The sequence below is a fragment of the Mugil cephalus genome, chromosome 7, assembly GCF_022458985.1.
Source record: "Mugil cephalus isolate CIBA_MC_2020 chromosome 7, CIBA_Mcephalus_1.1, whole genome shotgun sequence".
Lineage (NCBI taxonomy): Eukaryota > Metazoa > Chordata > Actinopteri > Mugiliformes > Mugilidae > Mugil > Mugil cephalus.
The window spans coordinates 23,163,888-23,181,766 of NC_061776.1; the positions used below are offsets into that span (position 1 = coordinate 23,163,888).

General features: G+C 43.9%; 1 protein-coding gene across 2 annotated transcripts; it reads right to left on the reverse strand.

Annotated features, from left to right (window-relative positions):
* Positions 1–1,273: 1,273 nt before the first annotated feature.
* Positions 1,274–17,807, reverse strand: acin1a (apoptotic chromatin condensation inducer 1a). Of its 2 annotated transcripts, none has more exons than XM_047590450.1 (18): positions 17,541–17,807; positions 15,285–15,350; positions 14,982–15,093; positions 14,831–14,886; positions 11,856–14,639; positions 11,050–11,169; positions 10,791–10,876; positions 7,106–7,163; positions 5,217–5,256; positions 4,892–5,034; positions 4,606–4,749; positions 4,304–4,499; positions 3,888–4,033; positions 3,491–3,598; positions 3,265–3,372; positions 2,882–3,185; positions 2,694–2,794; positions 1,274–2,610 (listed from the first exon to the last, which is right to left on the reverse strand). In XM_047590450.1, exons 1-18 carry the CDS (start codon positions 17,676–17,678, stop codon positions 2,254–2,256), a joined length of 5,067 nt encoding a protein of 1,688 aa, XP_047446406.1. In that variant the 5' UTR covers positions 17,679–17,807; the 3' UTR covers positions 1,274–2,253. The 2 variants fall into 2 exon arrangements, with proteins under 2 accessions (XP_047446406.1, XP_047446405.1); XM_047590449.1 differs by having other exon boundaries at positions 11,856–14,642.
* Positions 17,808–17,879: the final 72 nt, after the last annotated feature.

The window sequence follows — 17,879 nt, forward strand, 5'->3', positions numbered from 1 at the left end:
GGTTTGCCACCCTCAGATGTATGCATAGTTTCCTTATTGTTCCCTGCCCAAAGGATATCCTTAACCCTGCTAGTAGCATATTATTCACCCATCTGACACACAAGGCAAGGTACGGCTATGTATTACTATATTAGGTGTGCTTGTAATCCCATCTTGATTTCCTTTGAGAAAACTCATTGCATCAGCATGGTCCGCTTCTTGGATGTGTGATTCATTGCGTGTTTATATAGCAGCCACCACAGGAGCGTACACAACGGCATAACAGTGCAGTAATGGGTGCTCCATTTGACTGTTAAAAGACCATGTTAAAATGCAGCTTACAGATGTGAAACAGAGGGACTAAATAATTACCTCGTCTTACCCCAGGGCTGCTTTCTGCTTGAACACTATCTATTATCAGTGTCAACAGACATGACAGCTTCCAACTTTCTGATCGGCCAAGATGACAGAACTTTGTCCTGGAGTTCAGCGTAACTTTAAAACAAACACAAAAAAACCCAACACACGTACACGTTTATCTTAGCAGAAAACGATCTTGAGCTTTCCATGTGTGTTCATTAAGAGAGAAAGAAAACCTTTCTCCAGTGTAGTGATTCCGATTAGGCTGACCCACATTTTCTCTACGGCTGCCAGGGAGATGCCAGCGAGATTCACTGGTCCTCGCAGAGTCCAGGCACATGGAGGAGTTGCATCAGGGCAGAAAAATGTTATGCTCAGCGACCATAGGGCTGTAATTATATAGGAGCACTGCTGAGCTCTGCAGGATAAACGTCAGGACATGAAAGATGGAACAGGGCAGCTGAAGAGGGGAGAGGGCAAAAATCACAGTTTATAACAGACTAAGAAGAAAAGAGAATGTAGCACAAAGATTGATAATTATCAGGTAAACACTAGAAACTGGGAGGACACCACAAGAATAAGGTTAAAGTTGAAGAAACGCTGTTAGTCATTACCTAATGTAACAGTTAGGGAAGGGGGGACAGACTGACACGTTCTGGACTGCCATGTGTCCCCAAGTACTCTTTTACATTCTTAATGTCACTGGATGGTATTAAGTTAGTCTCTTTGTTTCAAATGTCATGACTGCGTTGAGCTACGATGTGGTGTGACTGACACCTTGTGGCTTCTCGGCATAACCACTGAAGCAGCTTGTAGAAAGTGCACTTGGTTTCTCTGAAGACGTTCTCAGCACCTACGTAAGTCAAAAGGATTTACAGAAATAGACACAATCCCAGGCCAAGGTATGGTGAATGTAGAAGAAACTTCACAATAGTTCAAACTTCAATTTTTTATTATTTGTACATTCACCACTGATAGGCGTACTCAAAGAAGAAATAAAAAAAACAAAACAAAACAAAAAAAAACAAATCTTTGTACTAAAATGATAAAATAACGATTAAAAAACAATATTAAAACCATTGGTGAGAAAACTCATAATGCAACCTCCCCTCTTGGGCCTGTACTGGTGCTACAGGGTAAGAGGACTGGAGGAGGGGGAGGGGGAGGAGGAGGAGGGAGGGAAAGAATCAAAAAAGACATAATCATAACTTGTGTCACATCTGACACAGATTCTTTCCCACATGGTATCATCTCTTAACAGAGGAAGAGGAACACTGCACAGCCTTAGTAGTTATTCCACGCTTGTTGAAAAATACCCCAGAGCTGCCTCATTTAAAGACTTGATTTTGAGTATTTATATGTCTGTACAAAATGCCAAACGCACCAATTCCAATATTTCCAGATTTATGCAAGTCTCTGCAGACGACTTCTTTAGGCAGGACTGGCAAGAGTAGCCTCGTACTACATGCAGCAACAAAAGGATTCTTCATCCAAATTGCAGAGCTGTTAAACACTGAGGAGACGACAATTAATTGCAAATCATAATTGGCACCTACACGTTGGGGCAAATGGGGGACGTTTGGGTACATAATTAAAATCACCCAGTGTGCCATACTGCTACGCCGTCAAGACAAAAAAAAAAAAAAAAAGAAAGGCAAACGCATAAAGAAAACTATATCAAACCTTGACAGGAGCGGGACGTACAGCCCTCTGGGAAACAACACTGCAAAAACATGGTCCCCTTTAAGCACGACAGTGGGTAGGTGTAGATGTGCTTCAAAAAAGGTGACAATTTGAGAGGTGGTAGCGACATCAGTTGGTCCTCTGTTGGATCTTAGTTGTAACAAAGTACATGTAGTGAAAGGCAAATGGAAGAGGGTGGTCTCTAGGACAGTTCCATCACTCGATTGGCCGTTAGCGCCGCCTTTCTCGTGGTCCGCTGCGGCTACGTGAGCGCCGGCCGCCGCCTGCCCCGCTGCCCCCGGGCCTGCGGTAGCCATCCCTGCGTTTGTCGTTCTCCCTCTCCCTTTCCCTCTCTCTGTCCCTGTCTCTGTCTCTAGCTCGATCTCTTTCCCTCTCTCTGTCTCTTTCTCTGTCCTTGTCTTTGTCACCCTCACTCCGGTCTCCTGTTGTGCCGCCTCCGGCTTTCATCCTCTCCTTGCGTTCCTCTTCCTTTTTCTTCTCTTCCTCCTCCTCCTCTTCTTCTTGCTCCTTCCTCCGTTTCTCACGCTCTTTCTTACGTTCTGCTCTGGCAGCTTCTCGCTGAACGAACTAAAATGAAGAGAGGGGTTAAGGCTTTGAAACTTTGTGGGTGAAATTTAAGCGCTAGAGGCAAAAAGTGGGCTGTGTCTCACCTGTTCCTCTGTAAGTGGAAGCCAGTATATGCAAGGAGCTGCTTTAGTTTTGCGGAACAAGTCATCAAGCAGCTTAGCTGGAGGATCCTCAGCGGTTTTCTCTGTCGGAGCAAACGGACACAAGATTAAACAAAAGTCTATTTTAACCGATGTACACAGTAGAGTCTGACCCCGTTTTGTTGCCATACCCTTCTTCTCTGTCTTCTTCTCCTTGCTCTTTCCCCTCTCCTTGCGTCGTTTCTCTCGGGAGCGCGACCTTCTGGGACCCTCCTTCTCCTCTCCCGGTTTGCCAAACTCCCTGACCTTGTCGCGATCCCACTCCCGCTCTGCTCGTGCCCGCTCCCTGCGCTCCATCTCGCGCTCGCGCTCGGCCCACTGGTCTCGCTCGGGGAGGAGAGAGGGCAGGCCCAACGTTCGACCACGCCCGGGGGCAGGCACCTGTTCCTCCGCTCCGGGTCTGGTGGCTGCACCCAAGCCTTTGTGGAAGTCCAACTATAGAAGAGAAATATGCTTAGGCTTCAGATGACTAAGCATTGTCGAAATAAGACAAAGTAGACTGTCAAGATATTACCTCATCCTGCTGGCAGAAGTCAACACTAAGGACTTTTGGGTTGCTCTGAGGCCATTTCACTCCATGCAGAGCAGCTCGAGTGGCAACTGCCTCCTCTGAACTTGAGTACTACACAGAGAAAGAAGAGAGTAAAGGGCTTAATGAGACAGAAAAAGAACCCCCATGACCAAAAGCACCCTGCTTTTAAGATGCAGCCCTCAGGGTAAAAATGCATGTAATAACTCACAGTGACATAGCAATGGGATTTGATTTTGTCAATCCAGAAGCCATCCTCCACCAGGGTGCCAGTTCTGCCGAGGAGTTCCTTAAGCTGCCCCAGAGTGAATGGCCTGACCTAAATAGAACATAACAGAGCCTTAATGAGAAGACTGTTTCACACCTAAACAAAAAGAAATCTAAAAATGGAGCAAAGAGGATAATCTGGCATCTAAACATTTCAGACTGGACTTGATAAAAACCTGTATATTAAGACGTATCAACATGTGTACAATCAGTGCCAACAACCCCAAAAGTACCTAACAACACCACAGCACGTTCACCTGGATTTGCTCTTTTTTATAGTTACAAGCAGTGCATATTTTATGTTAATAATGAAGAACAGATAATTATGACTGTCCACTCACCAGGTTGGAGATGTGAACTATATTGGAGACTTTGCCGCGGGGGGGTGAGGGCTGCCGGGCTGTGCGAACGGGGTCATCAATTGTGATAGAAACACCCGTTTTCTGCTGGCTGATGGAGCGACGTATGAGGGTGTCGCTAGGGGTCACTGGAATGAATCACAGTCAACATGGTACATCCATTACCTCTGTGACACAATCTTTCTGGATCTCATCATGTCAAGACATTTTTTCACTAAGCTATTTTTTTTATATACATTTAATATACATTTAAGAATTTCACTAATCAAGGGCAACAGTTATAACAACTCACGACAGCTACACACATTATACTGTTGTCTTAAATTATAAATTATATTTCATAAATTCCTTCTAGTTGATTAAATGTTGAGAAAATCATCTTGTGGTGGATATATTACCAGTGTTGATTTCTACATCATGGCTGGTGTGTGTTGGTGACTGGGTTTCCATAGCTTCAGGAACAGAGGCCTCCATTTCCTCTTCTTGGGCCTTTGCCCCTTCTCGATCTCCCCGTAGATCTTCTTCCTCCAACTCCTCACGCCTGCTCCTCTTTGGCTCTTTCTGGCCATTCTCTTGACTTTCCGGATGCACAACCTTAAACAAGGAAGGTAAAAATGATCGTTAACTGAGAGATAAGCGAAGTGATGAGCGAAGGTCCTATCGATCAACGATTCAAAACCAGTCAGAGCTGCACACTAACCTGTGTGACGGTGCGTCGGATCTGAAGTTCCTGGTCAGAGCGCTCCCTGTCTTCATCCTCAGCCCCAGAGAGGACAGCTTCCTCTGGATGTAGATCCACAACTGCCTCCTGGCCTAGACTTGGTTTGATGTCTGGGATAAGAGACTATGGGAAACCAGTGAGGAAATGCAAAAGTTAGTTTGACATTCAAAGAGGCAGAAAACAATACCTTAAAGTGCATCTCTGCGTGCGGAAGAGCTTTACAAACCAAGCACAATATGCTCCATCTCTAATCGGTTGCAACTACCTTAAGTGAATCTGTGGTGATGCTGATGGATGGTTTCTTGGCAGTGACAGCTGTGCTGGAACCCCACCTCCTCTTGCGACCGGCCACAGTCCCAGAATCCTGTTCACCCTCTGCACTGCCAGTGCCAGGAGATGATTTACTACCTGGAAAAGTATATATAATAAACTATATAAAATATATGCTGTGGAAGCATGTTTGATAGGACATTTTTTGAGACAACACACACAACTATTTAGTAATATATATTTATGATTTTGTTTTGGTTGTGTTTCCACACTTTCATGCAGTAATACATCAATAGAGCAAAGTGTGAATGTATACTCACTGCTAAGGGAGATCTTACGAGCAGAGAAGGCCTTTGGTGTCTGAAACACAAAAGATAAAGACAACCCGACATACATGGAAGAGGTGAGAGGCGAACACCATGGACAGAGATACATGTTCAAGGTCAGGCTGAAACGAGCTACAACAATAATAGGAAGGGGGACACACCGTAATACAGAATGAATGCCATTTCTAATTAATTTCTACTGATGGCATCGAGCTGGATTTTAACCATGTGCCATTCAAGATTTTGATACTTGATGGAAGTAAATTGCTGAACATAACTTGGTTTTGAAAATTAAAATGCAGGTGCAGTCTCAGATTAAATAAACTAGGATCTAGTAGAAATACTGTGGTTTAGAAGTAATAGATAACCAAGATAAAGTCTCTAAAAATGAGATTAAGAAATACTGGGCTTAAACTGCAGTAGCCACAATCAGTTAAACGTTCTCACAGCTGCTTTTCCTGCAAATACAAAGAATATGACTGGAAACTAAACATATTCAAATTAACTATGAAATAAAATATCTACTTATTCCCTGGTACCACTGACACCTGATCCTTACTGGTTTGGATATGGCCCAATCACGACTGCATGTACTGTATCTAGGCAACAAGGGTCCAATCAATGGTGGCGAGATGTTTGGAGATGTTTGGATGGAAATCTGAAAGCTTGTTGGCTGGCAGGATGGGTTCAATTGTTCATTTGGGTATGCGCTTTGAAATGCTTTTGGCCAGAGCCGTCATCCTCAGGTGCTTTGGCATTAGTCCTTTTGAAGATGTGGCAGAATCCAATTAGAAGGGGACCAGATATTCAGTGCTGGCACAGTCACTGTGTATGATGTCCAGAATTCTGATTTAAAAGTTCAGTTGCATTTAGGAAGCAGAAAGTCTGTGTGGACTGTCACAAGGTAGTAAAACTGAGGCCGTAGCAATTGCAAAAGGTGGCAAGTCCATCTTCAGCGTTAAGAAAACCATATCCATCCCACTGCAGTCCAGATAAAAGCCTTATGGTGCATGAAGAAAGGAGTAATTGTGGGTATTTTGTCCATTCCAAGAGAAGAACAAAATCCAAATGTCCTTTTACGGATGTTGTAGTTCATAATCCGTAATGCCCACTTATTTTCTCACTGTGATATTGTGATGACAGAAATTGTCTTTAAGGGGTAAAATGAACACGCAATTCTTTCAACCGCTTCCCAGCAGACTTTAACTTGGTCTGAGCATATTTCCTTGCTGGTGACGTCCATATATGGCCAGATTAGTGAATAACAGGTGACAAGAGGTGGGCAACATTGTCTATCCAGCACCTTCTTTCAATCTTCTGGTCCGATTAATAGCTCTTGCTGGCCATATTGACGAAAACGAGTCAGCCTTTGCTGCCAGGGGTGTCCCAATGTAGTGCAACCCTGGGGGCTTATCTGTGGTCAACTCTGGATTCTTGGGGACAGTGGAACAGGTGCAGCAGTAGCAGTAGTGGCAGAAGTAGTATGCAGGTACCAATAGGGGCAATGGAAGAGGCATGAGCACCTTTATAACAAAGCAATCATTTGGGGTTTAAACATCAGCCACAGTGAGAAAACACCCTTGCTGTTTCTGCCTATGACAGTACCAACAAAGGTTTTACAAACAGCCAAATCCAGAGAGTAATTTCCTACAAACATGCTACCATTTTTGAAAAGAGGTCTCTAACCCATCTAAGGAAATATTCCTAAATATAAACAAAGATTTTGCAGATGTACAATCAAATGACCTACAGCGTAAACAGGTAAAACACATGTGCCAACTGCAGATAAAGCTAAAAATGCTCAAACTGCTTAATCCATTTAACTGCAGAGTTACCAACAGCTTTGAGGACCAAGATGATTCACGGTTCTTTGGGAGCCTTACCTCCTCGCTGGTCTCTGGAAGCTTCTCTGGATCTGCCATGGCAGCCTCTTTCACCTGCCTGTGTCGTGCATATCAAAATACATATCACAGGGAAAAGAGAGAGTCAGTTGAAACGATTGAATGTTTTATTAAAATCAGACTAGAGTATGAGTAGAACATGTTTGGTGTTTAACAAATGTACCGTCGGTTCACAGTTTAACAGAAGCAGAAAAACCAAAGAGCAAAGTTGAATTTTTCAAGAAAAAAAAAAACATCAAATTTCTGAATAATGGCCTTTCTTTAAATGGTTAAAGGAATATAACCAAATTACTATGGCATATTTTGGTAATTTGTCATACATTAGGTGTACACATCATTTGTAATTAATTGCGGTAAATGTGCATTTCTATGTTTCTTTTAAATTCTATTAAACTAGACTTAACATTAAACTGTCTTAAATATGCGTATCAAAGAAGTGCACGACAGCTTCATAAATACATAAAATGTAATGAGCCGATGAAACTACACTGTGCACTGTAATGCACAAACAGCAGCGAGGTGACGTTAATTCAGCTGCGTCTTAAACGCATCTCACATTGACAACCACAGTCAGACGTGTTCGTTTTTCAGTGGTGTCAAAGAACTGCAGCGATGGTAAGAATGAAGAAACGCAGAGCTGCCACAGTCGTCGTCCTCCTACAGCCCTGCTGGGTCCATCCGGACCCCAACAAACACGCGACGACATCCGCACTATACCTGACAAATGAGTACGCGCCTCACGTTGATTTCTCATCCTCATCAACACCTCCGCTCACTGCGACTAAAATGAACTTGGGGAAGTTCGCAGCACGGAGACACGGCGTGCTGCTGGGTTAAAACGCAGCACACGGGCTGCGACTGCTGCTGAAAAGGCTGCGTCGCAAGGAGCCACCTCTCTTCCCTCCTCCCTGTCTTCCTACTGCTCTCTGGACGCCGTCATGACCGCACCGCTGTCAACCAAAACCCCCGACGGGACGGCTGCTCTCATCTGAGCCGCTGTCTGGAAAACCGCATCGGCATCGGCCGCTAAACCGAGCGACCGAGCACAGCCATGTTGCAACGGAGGAATAATGATCATGTATAAAAAGGACCCACATCTCCTCAACCCACGCCGGCTTCAAGGTAGTCTCATCAATCGCCTGATGGTAAATTCAACCATCATCTCTTTATTCCACGGACAAAACATACGGCTGTTTCTCTAGATCTGAGGATTTATATTATACGATGGCTCATGGCAACACACAAAGGCCACGTAATAAAATTCAAGTTTCAATTTTAGCTAAATAACTAGGTTTGCGCCATAATAGTAGATTCACAATTTTAACACATTTTTACATCTGATCTAGAGCTGATCTGTGTTTATAGTCATTACCCTGTTCTTAACTAACACAACAGAGTGATTAATTTGACTGGTCTTCATGCTGTCACTTTGCCCGGCAACCGCTTATCCAAGTATTTCATCCACTCTGCTGTCCAACTGCTAAACCGAACCATGTAAAGTAATCTGAATCTGTACAGTATTCATATGGCGTACTGGGTAATTTGTAGGCATTTTATCATTTAGAGATAAGACACATACTTTTAATGAAGACATTTATTCAAATTCATGTTATTAGAGACAGCAGACCGGACACAACTGCCAACCTTTTCTTTTCTGTACTGTTCTCCTGTTTTGTTTTGTATTTTGTTATAAGCATGTTGTGGTATTGCCCTTTAAGGGATCAATAAAGTTGTTTTATTTTTGTATTTGGTCATTGTGGACTTTATCCTGTGAATTTTTAAAAGAAAAGAATAGATAAAAGCAAATGAATAAAATTTACAATTTGGGTAAAGCAGAGGAAAACAATATGGCAGTGAGTTGAACAATATTCTAAAGCAGCACCTCTTACAGAATGCAAAGCAAGTCCTGCAATGTGACTTTGAATCTGCACACTTTTTTGGCAGGAGGTATTTTCATGGAGCTTTTAATAGAAAAACATGAGAAGTAGATGGGAGTGGGAACCTTCTTTATGGAAGATCACATCACTGCAGAACATTGTGAAATGATTCATGGGCTCAAAATGGCCAAGCTCTCATTCCAATTTACACATTGAAATTAAATTGTATTTTGAAGCTAGAACATTACCCTGGAAACAGGACAGGATCCATTTTCCTAATACAGAATTTGAGCAGGTTTGTATATTTTCAGACACAGCCCTTAAATATACTCTGCTGGAGAAGAAGGCAACACCAGAACAGATCCAATTCATATCTGAACTAATGGAAATTGTTTTGAGTAGGTTACATACAAACTTTCTTATTTAAACATTTGCTATTCTGGTATGTCATGACTATCTGTGGAACAACTGAATTAAAGACTTAATTAAAATTAGAATTAAAGACTCTTGATCAAAGCAGGGATGGGATGACATCTAAGATGCCACAATATTGTGGTATAATGTGGCATATCGACCCAGTATTGACCCAGCTGTTGTATGCATTTCTCTCCTGGGCGAAGTGCCAGTTTCAGGTTAGTTGCATACAGTATTCTTAAAGTAATTACTTAATCACCACTCACCCATCCTAAACTGCCCTACAGTGACTTATTGAGGACTAGAGATTTTCTGGGCATTTTGGTCCCTTTGTGGATCTATCATGGATCAATTTGGGATCTGGGGATTGTTGAGGCTGGGTCAACCTTGAGCTGTTACTCATTTTTTATTTGAGCCGTTCCTGAGCAAGTCACATTGTCCAGTTGGGGATAACTGCTGTCACTGGAGATTGTTGTTGCAATGTGGTGGGAAATGTTGCATTGTAATCAATAGGTGCGTTTACATGCACGTGAAAAAAAAAACGAATTATTGCATTAATCGGAATATAACAGGAGAACTTAAGTGTTACTCTGATTAAAAACGGAGTTCTCTTTATCCGATTAAGATATCCAGATAATGTGATTGGAATCCCGTTTTCTCCGCCATGTATACGCCTTAATTGCAGTATTGATCGAATAATGTGCACATGCTCCAGAACCGCTGCGCTGGCATGTGACCCCGGAACAAAAACATCCAAGAAAGCCGGAGAAGAAGAAAAAGGTAAACAGAGACGGTAGAAGAACCGTCTGAGGGATAGCGCGCATCTTACCTGCACCAGAAGTAACGTGCACATTACGTGCGAGATTTAAAAAATACACTATTATCCCTATGGTTGTTGTTTGAAATGCATGAATGACTCTTGTTTATTATATGACATTAATAGGTCAACCGGAAAGTGGGCCATATTAACGTGGTATTAACCAGCTGAAAAGACACATATTGCCACCTAGTGTGGAGGAGGAGAACATGTTCCCATGAGTTATTCGATTTTCTCCGCTGCATGTAAACTGGGACAAGGACTGTAGTCAGAAAGTCGAATTCTGAGAATAGCTCGATTAAGCTCTGCATGTAAACGCACTGAATGAATTCACTTCACATCAGTGGTTTTAATGTTATGGGTGATCGGTGGACACCAAGTATAGCCATTTGGACTAAATGCATAGACAACATTTTTGGCCCACTGGAAACAGCCCAAGTTCACATCCTGCAGACTTGCATTTCATGACAATATGGATTCATTCATCTAAGTGTGTAAGTGTGACACCAAGAGAGACAAAGGATAGTTTGTTTCAGAAAACCAAGACTGGAAATCAGACCTTTGCTTGTCCTTTTCCTCGTCTCCCTCAGTGTCCTTCTGCTTTCTAGTAGTCTCTCCTCTGGTGGGTGCTTCAGTGAACAATTCCTGGAAATTTAAAAATAAAACTGCATAAGATGCCAAAGAATATACTGTACATGGAATCGAAATAGTTATTCTGCTAAGGCCTCCAAAATGATTTTATGAAGTTTATGACACCAGTTTATGATACTCTTAGTGGTCACTAATCTGGATAACTGGATAACTAACAAGCAACTTACCTTGGCGTGACGGTCTCCGTCAGCAGCTGTGCTACTCTTCTCTACAGTCATCTCTCTTTTGCGAGAGGAGGCTTTGAGGGTTTCCTTAAAACCTTCAGAAAGTGTTTCAGGCTTTCCTTCCTACAAGACACAAACCACAGTGCAACATTTTATGCTTTGAATCAATATATAGAACTCTGCTTTGACTTTCATTGAGCAATGCTGAGGCTTTACTAAACAGAGCTCAGTGTTTCAGTAAAATATTGCTAATATTTTAAGGCAGATACATAAGCACCTGATTTGTCTTGTACAAAAAAGCAGTACAACTGCACGATGAATTGGGGATTGTGCAGTAGCTTTGCTCGTGGAGATATGGGCACAATGACATTCATTCAGTAAGTTTTCTTAAACAAAATTTTCTTTCTCTGCCCTTACTCCAAAAAAGAAATGTGAAATGTGGTGTAATGCTGCCAGAGTGAGTGGCTATAGGTAAACAAGGAAATATTATGTTAAGTTACCTTCCATCTACCTTCTAAGACCTCAGTGAGAGCAGTTTGTGATGGAGGACAATTGCTAAATTACTTTAACACATGTAAACAGTCTTGTCTGTCATATAGAAAGTGCTCAGTCCTTTCCTTCCTTACTAGTACTGATAATGTCTGCTAAATGTTATCATGATACAGTCATTCAAACTGTATGTGTGTATCTGCACATTCCAAACAAATCTAGCAAACGACTCCTGATGATAATTTAAGGTAGAAAATTATGAACAAAGTTTTTATTTCTGTATGTCACTGACAATTAAAGTTAACTTTTAGACCACTCACCCTTCTATCTGTGGAGGTGGAGCCAGTTTTCTCTTGCGAAGATGTGGATGAGCCAGAGGACTGAGATGATGAGGACCCAGAATCTGATTCTGAGGAAGAGGAATCATCAGACGATGATCTTCGTCTTGTTTTCCTCTCTTCTTTCTTTGCATCTCTTCCCCTCCCCTCTGCAGCATCCGCTGGGCTTGAAGAACCAGTGCTTTCTTGCACTTCTTCATCTTTTTTGGTGGACTCCTTTGTAGCATGTTTAATCTTTCCTGAAGCTGCATGTTCTTTGTCCTCTGACACATGCCTTGTGGCCTGTTCACCTTTGGGAGTTTGGCCCAGCGCAGGACTAACAACAGCCTCCTTCTCCGACTGGGTTCCTGCAGACACCTCCTGATTTACACGCACCTGCGGATCTTCCTGTTCAGTGGAGGGCTGGTGCCCTTCAAGCTTCTGTTCTACAACACTGATAGGTGGGAAGACAGGTGAGACCCGAGGCTGGGGACTATCTGAGAATGTACGTGGTCGCTTGATGACCATGGTCGTGGATGAGGCTTGGGGTTGAAGTGGGGAGTCCCTTAAGAACCTGAACTTCTTGAATGAGGAGGGAGGTGACAGAGGCGTTGGTGACATGGATGCACCAGACTCAGCTGATTGGGTTTCACTCTGGGACACTGGAGCATGGACATCTTCCTGCCCTCCTGCCTCTGTCGATGATTTTCTAGGTGGCCCTGTGGAGAGGGAGGGAGGAGGCAGGGGAGTGAGACCAGCTTCGCGGCCACGTTTGGAAGGAGGTAGGTGACTCTCCTTCTCAGCCATCCTAGCTTTCTCTTTCTCCTCTTCCAGTGCCCTCTCCTGATCCTCCTTTTCTTTCTGCAAGGCTTTCTCTTTCTCTAACCTTTCACGTTCAAGAGCCCTTTCCCTTTCTTGCACCAAAGCTCTCTCTTCCTCCATGGCTCTTGCCCTTTCAAGTCTCTCTAGCTCTAGTGCCTTCTCCCTTTCAAGTTTTTCTTTCTCAGCTCTTTCCTTCTCTAATCTCTCCTGTTCTAGAGCTGCCTCTCTCTCTGCCTTCTCTTTCTCCTTCCTCTCTCGTTCCAAGGCCTTTTCCCTCTCTATCCTCTCTTGCTCCAGAGCTCTCTCTCTTTCAATTCTCTCTTTTTCCTTCCTCTCTACCTCTAGTCTTTCTTGTTCGAGGGCTTTCTCCCTTTCCAACCTTTCTTGCTCGAGAGCCTTCTCTCTCATCAATCTTTCTTGTTCTAGAGCTTTTTCTCTTTCTATTCGCTCTCTCTCTAGCTTCATTGCTTTCTCCCGCTCTATTCTCTCTTGCTCCAAAGCCCGCTCTCTTTCTATCCTCTCCTGCTCCAATGCTTTCTCCCTCGCTAACCTTTCCTGCTCCAGAGCCTTCTCTCTTTCAATTCGCTCCTTCTCCTTTCTTTCAGCCTCCAGAGCTCTTTCCCTCTCTAATCTCTCTTGCTCAAGAGCCCTTTCTCTCTCTACCCGTTCTCGCTCCAAAGCCCTGGCTCTTTCCATTTCTTCTCTCTCACGCCTTTCCCTCTCCTCTTTTTCTCTCTGCAGACGTTCTTGCTCCAGAGCCCTCTGTCTCTCAAGCTCCTTCTGCCTCTCCAGCTCCAAGGCCCTCTCTCGTGCTAAGGCTTGCTCTCGCTCTTCCCTTTCTTTAGCCAACGCTCTTTCCCTCTCCTGCCTCTCTTGTTCTAGAGCGAGTTCCCGCTCACGCTGCAAAGCCTTTTCTCTCTCTTCTCTTTCTAAGGCCTGCTGTCGCTCAATTCTCTCTCTTTCTAGAGCTCGCTCCCTTTCCTCTCTCTCCAGTGCAAGGGCTCTTTCCCGCTCTGCCTCTTTTCTGAGTTTCTCCTGTCTTTCCAGTTCAACTGCCTTTTCTCTTTCTAACTCCCTCTCTCTTTCCCTCTCTTCTGCTGCAGTGGCCTTGAGCACACTCACAGGTACTTGAATATGGGCCGAATGTGCTCCTGTGACACCCTGGTTGGTGCCTGGGATCATGGGAAATGGAACGTGGCCTGCAGTGTTGGCCGTGTGAATGATGGCAGATACCACACCCTCTGGATGCCCTCTACCAGGAAACGATGTAGCTGAAGGCAAACTGCCGTCCTGCCTATCGCCTTCCCCATCTGCGCCATGCCAACCTGCTCCAGAGAAGGCACCCTCTGATTCCATTTTACGTGCCAGAAGGGTCAGCGGGCCAGGCTTGCGCTCGGCGTGTCCACTCCTCTGAGGCTCTGGGCTGCTACTGCGGCTGCCACTACTGGAGGAACCAGAGCTGGAAGTACTGGGTGAGCCCCTAGCTGCGGCCACATCTGGGCTAGGTGGGCTCTGTTTGGGGGTGTCAGGCAGGGGGAACGATAGCTCTGGAGGTGGGGAGGGAGGAGGTGTTGGCTGGCGGAGCTGAGGAGACAAAAGAGAAGGGATGTGCTGTTGCTGAGGTTGACAGGATGCACCAGACCTCTCCCTTGCTGTGGGCACTCTGGCTGGCTCTCTCAGGCTTCTCCTTCGAGCACCGCTGTCCCAGTCATCATCGCCGCCATCCTCTTCGCCATCCTCGCTATCTTCATCATCACTGTCACCTGCGACTTCACTGGATGCAGAGCCTCGCTCTGGCCGGTGATCACCACCAGGAACGCGCATGGCCACTGAGCCAGAAGCAGGTGGACTGGAAATGTCAGCCTCCTGGTTCCTGTTGCCTTGCCCCTCATTCACTGCACCAAACGCCTCACCACCAGAGGGACCAGGTGGCTTGTGCTGCTCAGCCACTGGTGGTGCAACATCCTGCTGAACGCAGAAAGAGAACTAAGACTTACTTTGAAGGACTTTGCCACTTTACTCCAATGTAAATTATCTGGTCCAGTTTTTAATGTTACTTTCAATTATGCAACATTAGGGCTAATAAAGTCTACACACAAAAAGATTCAGAACAAATGACAGGTTTCAATTAGTAGAAAAAAAACTTGCTGTCTAACCTGGGCTGGAGGAGGACATGATGTGGTGTTGTTAACTTCTTTGTGGTCTTCTTGCTCTGTTCACAAAACACAAATAAAAATGATGAACATTCATATAATGACCCATGTTGTTTACAGTAACTTAACAGCAACAGGGGATTTTAACACTTACCATTTGTTTCATATGCTTCGCGAGCCTCTCTCTCCAGACGCTGCCTCAGTAGCTCTTGTTGCTTAGCCAGATACTGCTTGATAAAGCTGTTCTGACTCATTTCCTCACCAATCTAAATACAGAGAGAAAGTGAAAATATAGTGCAAGAATTCAAGGTCACCAGTACTTTCACTGTTGCATTTTTTTTATGAGAATGGTGCCAATACATGTTTAGTTGTTTATATTTAATACTTCCCTAGTATATCACATAATTATTAGTGAAGAGGATCCAGTCTGCGATTAAATGATCTTTGAGACTTTTACCTGAGAGTTTGGCTGCAGTCCAATATGAGCAGTGGAGGTCCTCTGCAAATTCTCCAGCATGAGAGCCTGTTATTGAGATAGGATACTTCAATCATGCAATGTAAAAAGAAACAGAATTGCTTTGTTTCTTTGTATCCTCATTAGATTTCACCACAGCAGCTGCTTGTCTCCATATTGCCTACAATATAACCAGTAGCACTAAGATTAGCATTATCATAATTATTCACATGACACGATTAAGTATTTGATCTTGATTACATCTGGAACTTTATGTAAACTATAGTGAGCTTATACTTCTGGAGAAGACGAGCACAGGGCAGTTTGATGATGCTGGTGTTGTACGGTCTTTGTTTTTTGCCAGAGATTGATAGATTGAACAATAGCACACATGAGACGGCAACAATGATTTAATTTTATCTATTCAAGTTTTATCTTTTTTTTAATGACACTGTCAATGTACTGAGCCCAGGAAAGACAGTGGTCCAGTGCAATTCATAGTTATTTGGTCTGTTCTTGGGTGGTTCTAACTTTAAGGCTTGTACAGAGAGACTGAACCCCGAAATATCACATTATGACATCAGTGACCCAGTTGCTTACATACATTAGTTTATATTCTCACACATTAGATATCTGGATGCAGTTGTTATTTGAATACAAAAATTAGAAGAATGGCATACAACAACTTAAGATTGTTTAACATAAGGTAAGGTACTGACGTACAAAGAGAATACAAGTGGCACTACACAGCTGGCTTGTGGCACACCACAATCAGCTGTCAGAAAGAGATCTGAGAATATGGATGATCCAGTTGCTATACTGTAGTTTTTAGAAGTTTTTGTGGATGTATTATGTGTGTCTGTGTGTCTTGCCATCAACTTAAAGGTGGCAAAGATAATTTATCACAACTGCCTGTCTTTTGGAATAACATTAGATTTGGAAAATTTTGCCTGAAATGATCTGATAGTAGTAAGCAGCAGAAAAAAAAGAAAAAAAAAAAACAGAAGTAAGAAGTAAGAGGTCACAAGAGTCAAACAACCCCTTATAGGCAACATGGGAGTTTACCTTGTTGCTCTGGGTTCTGTAAAAGCTCTTGAGAAAATCTGCATTGTTACTGTCCCTATCTAAACAAAATTGTACTGAACTAAATCCACAAGCTGTGGTGGAAAGCAAATCACACTGGGAATAACGTGGGCACGGTTACAAACAAATAAACATTGCATTTTAAACTCTTTTTTGTTTGTTTCCATCATTTGTTGTCCTGACCTGCTATGCAGTGTCCCCCTTACGCTGTCGATTATATTTTATCACCTTACATGTGCACAAACACACAGATTTATATTCACCCAGAAAATGGTATCGTTTTGACTGCAACAGCAGCGGTTGCCTTTGGTGTCAGTTTGCCAACTATTGAGCAATCAAAACTTCCATATTTTAAGCATTTGCACCTTGACTGGTAATAGACCGTGTGTAAACACGTATTGTGCTCACATGTGAGAAATGGAGGACGCGCAGCTACATTGCTATAATAAACGTTGACCGAGGGGAAAGCAAATGTAAACAAGGCTCGCAGCTTTCATGGCGTAAATGAGCGGACAAACAGTGACCGCACTACAACCAGCGGAGAACGTCCTGACTTTCACGGAGGAGTAGATGGGGTTTGATACCTGTCGCAATCTAAACAAACTTGCTCAAACGGCGCTAGGGTTGAATTCAGACGAAAAAAATAATCCTACATTAGGCGAAATGAGTTTAATCAATTAGAAGGCTTTACAGCTGATTAAGCACATATAGATGGCCGCTACAAGTTGCAGTGGCAGTAAATGAAGCTAAGGGGTGTAATGTTGGTGTCCCGGTTAAACTCATGCACACCACCAGTGCTCCCATCGTTAGGGTAACATACTGTACACAGCTGCAAGCCAGTCAGTCGCTAAGGCCACCGCTCAACTCACGGCGTTAGCCAGAGGAGCTAACGAGCTAACACGACAACATACACGCAACACACTCTTTGAAATTAACCACCAAGTTGACGGAACTCCCGGCCTGGCTACAGCCTGCGCACTTCTACGCTGCTTAAACGCTGTTTAACAACAACACGATGCACAAAGGTGCATTTATGAGCTGATGGCTGGACGATAACCTCGACAACTCCACTACGCTCGGCAGTAACGATACTCAGTTGTCGGCCCTTGAGAGCGCATCAGCCCGTCTGACCGTTAACGTTAGCTCGCAGCGACCGCGGTCCCGTATCAAACTCACCCCCTTGAGTCTTTTAATGAGAGCATTCTTCTGTCCGCTTTTCGACAGTCCCCTCTCCTCAAGGGCGGCTTTTAAGTCCGCTACTCGAAGGGACTGGAGCGGTCTCCCGTCCAGCGTAACGTCTTCGAGGTCCGCCATTTTCCGTTCCTCTAGTCGGTTCCCAGCGAGAGCGACGAGCAACGCCTTCCTCCAACCAGCGTCATCGTCGACGACTCCCCTCTGATCAAACGCCAAATAAACAAAGGGCTTCTAAGCATTTAAAGCAGAGGAGGAAACGACGGACACATTCAAAACAGCCAAACATGCCCGCTGTATATTGCAGACTAACAACGGGTTTAA

Bases quoted from the DNA above. Each gene is read 5' to 3' on its own strand.
- acin1a (XM_047590449.1), bottom strand. From the start codon at position 17,678: ATGGCGGACCTCGAAGACGTTACGCTGGACGGGAGACCGCTCCAGTCC. The intron at 11,170-11,855 runs GTGAGTGGTCTA...TGTGTCTTGTAG, and splicing joins CCACCTCCACAGATAGAAGG to GAAGGAAAGCCTGAAACACT. The intron at 4,750-4,891 runs GTAGTTGCAACC...GGTTTCCCATAG, and splicing joins TCACCACAGATTCACTTAAG to TCTCTTATCCCAGACATCAA.